The 12,594-nt window shown below is 48.7% G+C and overlaps 1 protein-coding gene across 8 annotated transcripts in view; it reads left to right on the top strand.

The window, feature by feature from the left end:
- The window catches only part of TUFT1 (tuftelin 1), a 42,606-nt gene extending 31,324 nt beyond the window's left edge, over positions 1–11,282 (top strand). For 6 of the 8 annotated variants that reach the window (XM_032267523.1, XM_032267518.1, XM_032267517.1 and 3 more), the window contains 6 exons: positions 1,785–1,913; positions 2,428–2,522; positions 6,591–6,696; positions 7,493–7,576; positions 8,732–8,832; positions 9,423–11,282. In XM_032267523.1, the coding sequence (XP_032123414.1) occupies positions 1,785–1,913; positions 2,428–2,522; positions 6,591–6,696; positions 7,493–7,576; positions 8,732–8,832; positions 9,423–9,486 (579 nt within the window). In that variant the 3' untranslated portion in view covers positions 9,487–11,282. The remainder of the gene's footprint in view (positions 1–1,784; positions 1,914–2,427; positions 2,523–6,590; positions 6,697–7,492; positions 7,577–8,731; positions 8,833–9,422) is intronic. The other 2 variants (XM_032267522.1, XM_032267520.1) reach the window with 2 other exon arrangements.
- Positions 11,283–12,594: the final 1,312 nt, after the last annotated feature.

Below are 12,594 nucleotides of genomic sequence, written 5' to 3'. Positions count from 1 at the left end.
GCTAATTTTTTTTTTTTTTTTTTTTTTTTTTGTATTTTTAATTGAGATAGGGTTTCACCATGTTGGCCAGGCTAGTCTTAAACTCCTGACCTCAGGTGATCCACCCACCTCGGACTCCCAAAGTGTGGGGATTACAGGCATGAACCACCATGCCCAGCCACCTTTTTATAATTAAGAGGTTACTTTGAGGGCAGGGTTGGCTGGAGCCACAGAGACAAATATGGAAGGGGAGTCTGTATTTTTTTTTAACCTTTTGCTTCGACAGTAGGGTGCAAGAATTGGCCCATGGCCTTGTTAACACTGTGCTCTGAGCTCACATCAACCTGGGTGTAGTGTTTATGTACAGAAATGAAAAGCCTTACTTTTAAGTTGCTGCCTATGGGGATGGGCTCTTTCAGGTTAATACAGGTCATTTGAGGGCTTGTCTCGGTTTTTCCTACCGAATTGGACTCCCTGATGTACTCTTCTGAACCTCGGGGTAGGAAGGGCAAGATGACCAATTACCATGAACATAACTTGCCATTAAGCATGGGTTTCCTGTTCTACTGGCTACTTGCTGTCAAGCAGGATTTGCAGTGAGAGTGAGTTTGCTCTGGACGGGGCTGGTGTGTAGCATGGACACGTCCCATCACACATCACCCTGTGCTGTGCTTTCTCCTCCCCGGTTCTGACCTTGGGAGGGGCCGGACAAACTGGCTGCCGGTGTTCGGTTTTCCCAGGGCTGGCTGACTAGGCTTTCCAGAAGCTACCTGGATTCTTTTTTAACAAGTGATGGGCAGTCACTGTGAGGTACCTGGGAGGCATTGAAATGGATGGTGAAGTATCTGGGTCCTAGCACTGGCTGTCATTCACTAGCTGGGTAACCTTGAATAGGTCAGTTGGCCTTTACTTGTTAAGGGAGAGGGTTGGATTAGATGAATGTCAGTTCTGCTCCTGATTTCACTGAGTAGTTACTGCATACGAGGTGCTGTGGGAGCTCAGGTCTGTGCCATCAGGACACTGACAGCCTGCTTCGGGTGCACACGGTGGCTGGGCCGTCTGTTCATGAGAGGGAAGGCCGTGTGTCCCTCATGTGTCCTCTCCCTGGGCACAGAAAGGAAGGGCTCCTCCCCCGGGCTCAGAAGGCTCCCTGGAAGACGGGGCATCTAAGTGAGACCTGAAGGATGCGTGGGAGTTGGGAAGATGCAGGTGGCAGGAAAGGAGGCAAGCTCTTTGCTTTCTCATTCTAATGCTCTGCTTCTGTCCTCTCCAAATTGGGTGCTCACCTCCGATTAAAGTCAGGTTCTTCCTGATGTTTTAGTAGCCCTTCCAGTTGCCATGTTGGCTGTTGTGTGTGGGCTCTGAAGTATTGCTGGAAGTGAGAGTGAGGAGGCGTGGAGGAGACAGAGGGAAGGACCTGGAGGTATCCTCCCTGGGATTATTTGATTTTTGAATTCGTAGAAAGCCACAACACTGGGTTAAGCCTGGGTGATGGTGGAGGGTTCATGGGGATGATGAAGGAGTCACCTACCTAAAAAGTGGTGCTTGTGGGTTCCAGGTGTCACTTTAAAGTGGACCTCAATCAACTGTGAGCCAATTAACCCTGGAAATAGACTGACTCTGCCAGAGTACTGAGGTGGTCCTGCGCAACAAAGGGAAGGTGGTGCTATGCCCATCTGAGTCACCACCTTTATCCCGTCACAGCTCCAGAGCCACCCAGGTTCCTGGGTTCTTTTCTAAGGTCCCCCCCTCCATATTTGCTTTTTTTTCCATACCATTTAACATATTCCTGCCCCATGTTTTAGGTCACACTCAGCCAATACCAGAGAGAAGCAGAACAGAGTAACGTGGCCCTTCAGAGAGAGGAGAACAGAGTGGAGCAGAAAGAGGCAGAAGTCGGAGAGCTGCAGAGGCGCGTGTTAGGGATGGAGACGGTAATTGGGGGTCTTGCTTGTCAGTGCCTGGACTCCTGGGCTGAAGTGGGCTGCAGGTGGATTCAAACGGTTGCTGAGACGCTTCTCTTCCGAGCATCTCTGGAATAGCACACTTGGCAGCTTCCTTTGGCAAATCCCTCGGAGTACCTTTTAGCCTTCAAGGAATTGGCTTCCCCCTAACTAGAGCTGAGCCCATTTCCCCCTTAGGCAGATTCCTGCACAGATGCCCGTTTTGAAGACCTGGTTTCTCGGGGACTGGCAGCCATAGCTGGCGAGTGGGTCCACATGACGCAGGGCTGGGTTCTGCCTCCGGGCCTCTGGGTGAGGCTGAGTGAGAGTGGGAAGGGTTCTCCCCGACAAGGGAGGGCGCCCCATCAAACCAGCTCATCTTGCTGCTCTTTGGCAGCCGTCCAGGCCCAGCAGGGGCTAAGTCCCAGCCTGGCGCCCGTCTCACCCCAGACACAGAAACTCTTGCCATCTTCTCATCCTAGATTTTCTTTTGTGGCCCACGCAGGAGCATCAGGCCTTACTGGCGAAAGTCAGGGAAGGGGAGATGGCCCTAGAGGAACTTCGGAGCAGCAATGCTGACGGCCAAGCAGAACGAGAAAAGTAAGGGCTCGGTTCTTCTTCACTGTGAAGTTGGGTTGCAGGGAGGGGAGGGCGGGCCGTGCAGCCTGTAGCTCCTGTGGTGGCTGGGTCTGGGGAGGAAGCTGGTGCTGATGTCAGATCTTCCAGCTCTGACTCACCGTGAGCTTGCTCAGGGTGGAGCCCCACCCAAGAGATACCATTTGGAAGGCCGCCATCCCCAGGCAGTTCATTTTCCACGGGGTAATAACCTAAAGAAAAGGCTTTCACAGTTTGAGAGCCAACGGCAAGTGAGAGCTGGCGGAGCCTCTGCTGTTGCTATGCGTCATTCCACAGATTCAGGCAGTGGATATGTTATGCCTTCGTTTCGTCTCCACCAAAACAAAAACTGACTGTGAACTATTTGAGGGTAAAATTGAATAATGAGTCATCCTGATGAAAAATGGAATGAGCAGCTTCATGAGGAGATACTGAACTTCCTGTTACTTGAAGCAATTCAGATAGAAACCAAGAACCCGTCAGCAGGGCCCCATAGGTGATTACTGAGATCCTTTCTACCTCCAAGGTGAGATGGTTTGCGAATTCCCTCTGATCAGAGGAAATCTGAGGCCCCAGGCAACCAACGAAACCTACAGAGCAAAGGTTGTGCCTTCTAGTTCTTCAGGAAGTTGGAAATTATGCTGTTGGCAATTAATAAATAATACCTCAAATGGCAAATCACATTTAACATCAACATTTTGGGTTTGATCTTCATTGTATAAGTTCGACCTTTTTTGGTTCAACAAGACATTATCCAAAGGGCCTTTTAAGGAATTCCGAGATGAACAGACATAATCCTTGCCCTTCAGGGCCCGTCAGTCTTCTGGAAGCATTTTCTCTCCTTTAGGATAACTTCGATTTGACCCTCCTGGCATGGAAAATACATGCGTCATATTGTAGCCTCCTTTCTGACTGGACTTCATATCAGAATTAACATCAGAATTAGTCAGTACTCCGTCCTCAGTGGGGAGGTGCACATGGGCAGAACAACAGAGACAAAAAGGATTAGATAATCGAAAGCCAGGACCTGGGAATGGCAGTGACAGGTGTGCCGTGTACGTGCTGATTTTCTAAATAAAAGGCGACTGAAAGTAGGACATTGGAGAGCTGAAGATGGAAATTCAGAGCGTTTGGAGTGTGGGAAGGATATGGGGTGGCTCAGGTTGCATTGTACCCCAGGCAATGTGCACTCGTTAGCTTCCTCAGGCAGTAGTGGGGAGCGATGGATTCTTCAGGGGCTCGAACCCCAGGAGACCCTCCCTAGCAGCCTGACTAAAAGAAGACTGCTCCCCTACTCACAACACTTCTTACACCAAATATGTGGGTTTTCCATACCAAGCACTTCTCCAATTCTCAGCTGATACCAGTTGGGCGCCCTGCACTTTAATTCAGTTCTGAGACCAGCCAGAGTTAGTGCAGAACCACAGGTTAAGGGCCAGTCCTGCACGACTGCTCCTACTTCAGATGCCAGTCACAAGTAGTGGGGTCTAGGATACCTACACTTCTGTCCAACTTGGTTATAAATTGGGGGGGTTTCCATATCCTTTTTTCAGGTTTGATAATTTCCTGTGATGGGTGTGCTGCCATAGAACTCAGGGAAACATTTTACTTATTCATTTATTTGTTGGTTTATTTATTTATTTATTTTGAGATGAAGCCTCGCTCTGTCACCCAGGCTGGATTGCAGTGGTGTGATCTCGGCTCACTGCAACCTCTGCCTCCTGAGTTCAAGCGATTCTCCTGCCTCAGCCTCCTGAGTAGCTAGGACTACAGGCGTGTGTCACCATGCCTGGCTAATTTTTTGTATTTTTAGTAGAAACATGGTTTCACCATGTTGGCCAGGCTGGTCTCAAACTCCTGATCTCAACCAATCCACCTGCCTTGGCCTCCCAAAGTGCTAGGACTACAGGTGTGAGCCACTGCGCCCGGCCTGCTTTTTTTTTAATTTAAAATTTTATTCATTGAGACAGGGTTTTGCCATGTTGCCCAGGCTGGTCTTGAACTCTTGGGCTCAAGCAATCCTCCCACCTCTCCTTCCCAAAGTGCTAGGATTATATTCGTGAGCCACTGCACCTGGCCAACATTTCACTTATTATTACTGGCTTATGATAAAGGATAATATAAAGGATTCAAATGAACAGATAGGTGAGGTATGTAGGACAAGGTCAGCATGTGCATGCATGAACCAGGCTGGAAGCTCTGAACCCCTTTGTTTAGGGTTGTTATGGAGGCTCATTACATAGGCATGGTTAATTAAATTATTGGCTGCTGATGATTGGTCTCTAGCTCCTATCCCCTGTCCCTTTCCTAGAGGTTAGGGGGAGTTGTGGGCTGAAAGTTTCAACCCTTTAATCGTGCCTTGTTCTTTGACTAGTCCCATCCTGAAGCTGTCTGTAGGGACCCAAGCCACCAGTCATCATTAGCATACAAAAAGACAATCATCAGTCTTGGAGATTCCAAGGCTCAGGAACCAGAGACTGTGCCCAAATATTATAGCAAAACATGTTCCTATCACCCCTATACTCAAGAAATTACAAAGGTTTTAGGAGCTCTATGTCAGGAACCGGGGCAGAGACCCATTATGTATTTCTTATTATTTTACAGTGCCCTTTGGGGGATCTTGGCTCAGTTTGCTTAGAAGATGCAAAGGAAGCAACAGTGGTTTGGGAATCAGGAGACCTAGAAACAGAACTGTGTGAAGAGGCTTTAAGGAGCCTCAAATCCTATCTCCCTCCTGTTATGAAATCCCTGCCAACAGCTTAATCATGTCGAGTATAATAATCCCAGCTCCAACTGGGCATGGTGGCTCACACCTGTAATCCAAGCACTTTGGGAGGCCAGAGTGGGAGGATTGCTTGAGTTTAAGAGTTTGAGATCAGGGCCGGGCGCGGTGGCTCAAGCCTGTAATCCCAGCACTTTGGGAGGCCGAGGCGGGTGGATCATGAGGTCAAGAGATCGAGACTATCCTGGTCAACATGGTGAAACCCCGTCTCTACTAAAAAAATACAAAAAAAATTAGCTGGGCATGGTGGCGCGTGCCTGTAATCCCAGCTGCTGGGAAGGCTGAAGCAGGAGAATTGCCTGAACCCAGGAGGCGGAGGTTGCGGTGAGCCGAGATTGCGCCATTGCACTCCAGTCTGGGTAACAAGAGCGAAACTCCGTCTCAAAAAAAAAAAAAAAAAAGAGTTTGAGATCAGCCTGGCCAACATGGTGAGACCCTGTCTCTACACACAAAAAAATTTTTTAATTGGCCAGGTGTGGTGGCGTGTGCCTAAAGTCCCAGCTGCTTGGGAGACTGAGGTAGGAGGATTGCTTGAGCCCAGGAGGTCAAGCTGGCAGTGAGCCCCGTTTGCAGTACTGCACTCCAGCCTGGGCTACAGAGTAAGGCCTTGTCTCGGAAAAAAAAGAAAAAGTAAATCCTAGCTTTTACTTGAATCTTTCCAGTAATGAAGAGTTCATTACACATGAGACTATCCTCTTTCTGAGAGCTTTAATGCTGAGAAAGTCTTTCCTGTGTTAAAAACGGCCTCCCTGGAATCATCTATCTGTTGCTTCTAGATTGACCCTCCAGAGTTATCCAGAATGACTGGTATCCCTTCTACCCTTTCCGAGCCTTAGTTTCCCCACTTGGACTAGGTGATCCCTGATGATGCTTCCAATGTGATATTCTTTTTTTGTGTGTGAGACCAAGTCTTTGCCCCGTCACCCAGACTAGAGTGCAGTGGTGCCATCTCAGCTCACTGCAACCTCTGCCACCCGGGTTCAAGCGATTCTTGTGCCTCAGCCTCCTGAGTGGCTGGGACTACAGGTGTGCACCACCGTGCTTGGCTAATTTTTGTATTTTTAGTAGGGACAGGGTTTCGCCATGTTGGCCAGGCTGGTCGCGAACTCCTGACCTCAGTGCTTCCAATGTGATGTTCTAAGGTACCCACCACCTATTCTTGGGAATCAGGCAAAGGGGATCATATCTGATGGGAACCTCCCAAGCTCAGGGCTCTTCCTATGACTGGGTAAGTAAGTCTTCTGCCTCAGCCTTCTGGTCTTTATCCCCAGGGCTGCTACCCTGGAAAAGGAAGTGGCCGGGTTGCGGGAGAAGATCCACCACTTGGATGACATGCTCAAGAGCCAGCAGCGGAAAGTCCGGCAAATGATAGAGCAGGTAAGCTGGCTGGTGTGTGACCTGCCCTGGGAGTCACCCTAAGTCTATGCTCTTATTAGGTTCCTAGGGAGCTTGACTTACATTCATGCGCTTCCTGTCACACATTTATAGCTACCAATTACCAGGGTTTGGGTTATTAGGATCTGCTTTGCTACCATCTTTCCCCTACTGTTTTCGTTGTTTGCCATTTAGCCTCTGCTTTCCAATAGGAAAGGAAGGAAAAGGTTAGTTTCTCTTATACTCTGTGAAGAGTGTGGGTCAATGAGTGGTTGAATCCTAATAAACTGTGTTATCTGTGCAGATTATCAGTCTTTGAGCCTCAAGACTGATTTCCTGCCTTACTCTACCCGAGCTTGAGGGTAGTATACTTAGGATTGTCAGTTTGGAGAATTGTTTTGAGAGCCTAAGATGTGCTTCATGTCAGCTCCATTAGCATCTGTTTTATTTACTGCTGTTTTCCATAGTCAAGAACAGAGTCTGTCATATAGTAAGTACTCAATAAATAAATCCTGAATGAAAAATAATTTGTATTTCCCAAAGCCAAACAGAATGGGTTTTGAATCATTCATTATTTTGGATTCTCAGGGTGGTATTCCCCTCACGCATTCCTCACTCCCACCCCTGGGATAATCAAGAGTTTAATACTGACTGAAATGAAGCCTTTGTAGAAAAGCTAATGAAGTCATATGGAGTTGCAGGGCTCTGCTGGCTTCCCTAGCAGCTGGGGTGAAGGCTGGTGAGTGTGTAATGAGTCATTGCAAAATGAGCTCCAGTGTCTCCTACTACACCTTTGCAGCTCCAGAATTCAAAAGCTGTGATCCAGTCAAAGGACGCCACCATCCAGGAGCTCAAAGAAAAAATTGCTTATCTGGAGGCAGAGGTGTGTGTGTGCCCAGCAGGGGAACGGGGCTCCTGAAGAAAAGGTGGACATGTGGGAGACAGAGGTTGTGGAGGGGTCTTTGTCATGTCTTGTTGCTGCTCTGAAGCGAACACGTGGGGTGGCTGGTTGACCTTCAGTTCAGTTGAGAAGACATTTTCTGAGAACCTTTAGGGAGCTGCTAACGATGATGAGAATGATGAGGACCCCCCCCTTCAAGGGACATGTCATCATGGTGCAAGCCACAAGCCATGGCTGCATGGAGGCTAATTCTGACCCTCCAGGCTTTGCAGAGGAGCTGGCAGTGGTGCTGGGCTTTGAAGGAGGAGGAGGCATTCATGCAAATGGAGTCTTTTCTGGGGCTAGATTAGCTAACGAGTTGCCTTCCTAGTCCAACTTCCACTTTGCCACAGGACCCTGAAGAACACTTTGCAGCCACCCTGTGACGATCCCTTGTAGTGGGGGAGATAAATGGGAGAAAGGGTTATTTTCAGGGAATTTGCAGTGTAAAGTCAGAGGTAAAATGTAGGTTTTTAAGAAGACCAGAGAATGCTTTAGAGCATAGCATATCAACAAAGGCAAGTGAATATCTTAACTGAGGACAAAAAATTATATATAGGTGCCAGGTGCAGTGGCTCACGCCTGTAATCCCCAGCATTTAGGAAGGTTGAGGCAGGAGGATTGCTCGAGGCCAGGAGCTCAAGACGACAGCCTGGGCAACATAGTGAGACTTTGTCTCTGAAAAAGAAATTTTTTTTTTAATTAGCCAGATGTGGTGGTAGCATGCATCTGTAGTCCCAGTTACTTTGGAGACTTAGGGGAGAGGATCAGTTGAACCCAGGAGGTTGAGGCTGCAGTGAGCTGTATATAATCACGCCACTGCAACTCCAGCCCGGGCAGCAGAGCAAGACCCTATCTCAAAAAAACAAGAAAGAACTGTATGTCGAGGCTATGTAGGAAACCATCACTATCAGTGTTATACAGAGTTATGGAGGAGCAGGTTTTGGAGGCGAGAGGATATCCAGGTGGTGGCCCACATGGTGCAGGTGGGGACGACAGCAGCGCAAACACAGGCAGAGAGACCAGAATGCACTACCTGAATGTGACACCCGGAAAGCCAGGAAAAGGCCAACTCTAACCCCTAAGCTTGTGTTACAGAATTTAGAGATGCACGAACGGATGGAACACCTGATAGAAAAACAAATCAGTCATGGCAACTTCAGCACCCAGGCCCGGGCCAAGACAGAGAACTCGGGCAGGTGAGTGAGCGTGAGTAGACAGAATGGGCCCAGGGAGGAGGGGAGGCAGGAGGGACGAAGCTGTGTGGAACCTTTAGTGCTGAGGCAAGAACAGGGCTCTTAAATCCAGCTTTCCTCCCTCCGTCTCTAAGCTGGCCCATTGTCTACCAGAACCATTTTCTAACCCAGTTAGAGTAGAGCCTGTTACCACAAGCCTAAGGAGGTCTGTGAATGTGTGGACCCCCTGAAATGGCGTGCAAAATTTATTTATAACGTTTGCCTATTTCTAGGGAGAGGGTATTTTGCCTCTAAGAGATTCAGGAAAGGACCCATGAACTTGAGAAAATCAAAAATCACGGCCATGTCCACTTCTCAGTTGTTTAACTGCCCCTCTGGTTTCATCACCCTTGCTACAAGACACATGTATCATGTCCCAAAGCTTCTCTTAGATGTCACTGATAATTTCTGTTTCAAAACACTTGGGACCCAAGCGATCAGCCGGCACCGTAGTGTAAGCTTGCAGAGGCAAATGTGGAGCGGAGGCTCTGTGAAGGGTGAGCCACAACACAGCTGTTCCCAGCACAGCTCATTGTTTCCAACCTTCTTTTCAGCATTAGGATATCCAAGCCCCCCAGCCCAAAGCCCATGCCTCTCATCCGAGTGGTGGAAACCTGAACTTCCTGCCTGGAGATGGATGCTGCCGTTGCTGCTGCCTCTGCCTCTGGAGAAGCCCACCGCCCCTGTTGGCTGTTAGCACTGACTTTGACTTCCTGTCTCCTGGCTGCACCCAGGACTTAGGGCTCCTTTGTCTCACCATTCCCGAGCTCCTTGCCACCATATGCTGGGCAGATGGAGCACGAGCACGTCTTCAAGGCACTGCAGCCCTTTGGAAGACATTGTCCTGTGAGCAGGAGCCAGGGCACTGTCTGTATTCCTATAGTGACTATTTTTCCTCTGTAGAGAGCCTCCCTTCTGTTGTAGACTGGACTCTGGCTGCCCCAGAAGCCAGGCCTTCATCTGGTTGGGAAAGGTGACAAGATTTGCCTCAGCCCTAAAAGCTGGAGACACAGATGTCCAGAGTGATTGGAGAATGTCCTGGGGGAATGAAGTTCCTTCCAGAAACACAGCTCAGTTCTTAGCAGCCTATGCTGCCCTGGCCTCCTGCAGACAGATAGTGGGGCTACCTGGTAAGGCCTGGACAGAGCCAGTGAACCTAAGCTTTGGGTGGCCTTGTGTTTCTGGGGAGTAGCTTTTTGCAGAAAGATTCTCCAGGACTACAGACAGTTATGTGCGACTTCTCTCTGCTGTGAAAACTCCCAGCGTCTCTTTAGGGATGTTCCCTAAGGACCCACCACAAGGCACACCTTGGTCTTCTCGGCCCAGAGCCTAAAAATTGTTTTCACTGGATTCCACCAGTTCCAGCAAAACCATCATTGTATGTATTTTGCTAAGTTGTTGGTGGTTTTGCTTACATCTCATGACTGTTATAATACCAAAGTTCTGTAGCCTTCTCTTGCAGTGTTTGGATTTGCTTGAAACCAGGAAAACTGTTCCCATTAGGGTTGTTAATGTCAGAGTGACACTATTATAAATCTTCCTCTCCTTCCTCCACCTGTTTCTTCTCCCTTTCTCCTTCAAACTTGATCTGCAGCTCAGGAAGGTAAGTATACTTTCCCTGAGGCCTTGGGGTCAGAGTGTATGTTGTTTGGAGAAGGAGACCCATCAGGACTCTTGTGAGGCCCAGATGAGTTCTTCACTAGCCCTTCTGAACCCCTTGCTCCATAATCGGTCTTTTATCCTGGATCTGAATGACCCTACAGGTCATCATGTTTGTTTGTTTTTTCTTTTGAGACAGAGTCTGTCTCTGTCATCCAGGCCGGAGTGCAGTGGTGCGATCTCAGCTCACTGCAACCTCCGCCTCCCGGATTCAGGCGATTCTCCTGCCTCGGCCTCCTGAGTAGCTGGGATTACAGGCGCATGCCACCACACCCAGCTAATTTTTGTATTTTTAGTAGAGATGGGGATTTCACCATGTTGGCCAGGCTGGTCTCGAACTCCTGACCTCAGGTGATCTGCCCACCTTGGGCTTCCAAAGTGCTGGAATTACAGGCTTGAGCCACTGCGCCTGGCCCATCATGTTTTTCTTTAGGGCTCTTCCTACAGCCTTGAGAAGTAGATAAGCATCAGAGTATGGTATTACAGGAATCAGAAAAATTCAAAACAAATGTGGATTAAGTGTTTAGGCTCTATGTGGCTCACAACCGGAAGCCTTAAGTCTGTGTGTTTCTGTGGCTCAGGACTGGGCTCACATTCTGGCTTTGTCCCTAACAATGCTCTGGGACTTCAGGCGTTCCTCATTTATAAAATGAGGGGTTCGGAGCAGGTGATCTCCATGTTTCTTCCCCTTTTGATATGTTTGCCTGTGGCATATTCTTGTATGGTGAGTTTAATAAATTATGTTAATGTGTCTCTGACCTCCTGGTGTGGTTTGCTTTCACTTTTCAGGGAGGGTGAAAGAAAATTTTAGTGCCTCTTGAAGATGGGCACCCTGATAGCCACATGTGGGAGTTGTGGTCCAGACATCCCAAATGCCATGATAGGAGGACTTTGTGGCATTTATAGAGGTATTAGAAGCAGCTCAGCTCCATAGTCTGAATCGTGATTGTTGGAGGCAGCCCCTAACTTTAGCTTTGACCCTCTCAGGAGCAGTGGCCTTTGTAGGGTCCCTAAGCTCGGCCACATTGTGTCTCGTTTGGAAAAGAGAAAGAGGTAGAGTCCTGTGGTTGCAGAGGTAGACGGGTTAACTGCATGTCCTTTGCAGAAATGGAAAGCACTCTGGAAATGCTGACCACAGCTGTTCAGGGGCGTTCTTTTCTGGCTGTCTCTGAGCATCATTCACTTAGTCCCATGATTTTTTTTTTCCTTTCTGCCAAGAAGGCAGTTGACTGCAGGGCCACATGGGGACATAGCTGAATTTATGCGAATCTTCTCCGGGCCAAGGAAACCAGAAACACAACACACCCTCATCCCTGTTTGTTTCCTTTCTAGCTCCTGTTTCTCTCCTTCATTTGAAAGAGTGTACGTTTTTCTCTTTTCTTCCCCCTTCTGCTTCTCAGCCAATTCACACTGCAGGTTTCAGATGCATTGGAAACCTCTTTCCTTTCCAGACCCGGATTTGTCTTCTGACACCCGTGACTGTCTTCTGTCTCTGGCAGTCTTGTTTGGCATGGGTAGATCTAGACTGTACTTGCTCTCAGAATATTAACAGGGTGTAAGCAGGGTGGGGTTGACCAAGGTGCCAAGAAGACTCACAGGGCTGGAGGAATACCGCAGGCAGTGTGCTGCCGTACACCAAAGGGGGGCTCCCCAGGCCTCCTGCGCTAGCTTGGTGGGAGAAACTGAGATTTGAGTTGCAGATAATGGAGTGGTCTGGAGGCATTCCAGGGACCCGATCCAGGGGTCTAAGAGAGTCCTTGGACAAAAATGTGCCTGTGGTGGATGTTTCCTGGAGTTTAGTTTTGCTACTGTCAAAAGGAGTAGGGGCATGCCACGGGGAAGAGGAGGGGTCTTTGGGAAGGAAATGTGTCAGGGAAAGATAGCTTGTATCTTGGCGATCTTGTCAATTAAAGATGGAGAATGGGGGACCCGAGGAGAATGAGCGCTCAGGGCCTGAGGACGGGTGTGGCGAATCAGGCGCTCCTGGCTTCAGTGGCCTGTTGATTGCCTATGCTTTGTCATTTTTAAGCCAACTCCTTTGTGCTGCCTTAATATTTTGTGGAGGGA

This window comes from Sapajus apella, unplaced genomic scaffold, assembly GCF_009761245.1.
Source record: "Sapajus apella isolate SASKATOON/1434 unplaced genomic scaffold, GSC_monkey_1.0 scaffold169, whole genome shotgun sequence".
NCBI lineage: Eukaryota > Metazoa > Chordata > Mammalia > Primates > Cebidae > Sapajus > Sapajus apella.
This window is presented reverse-complemented; position numbering and strand designations above follow the sequence as displayed.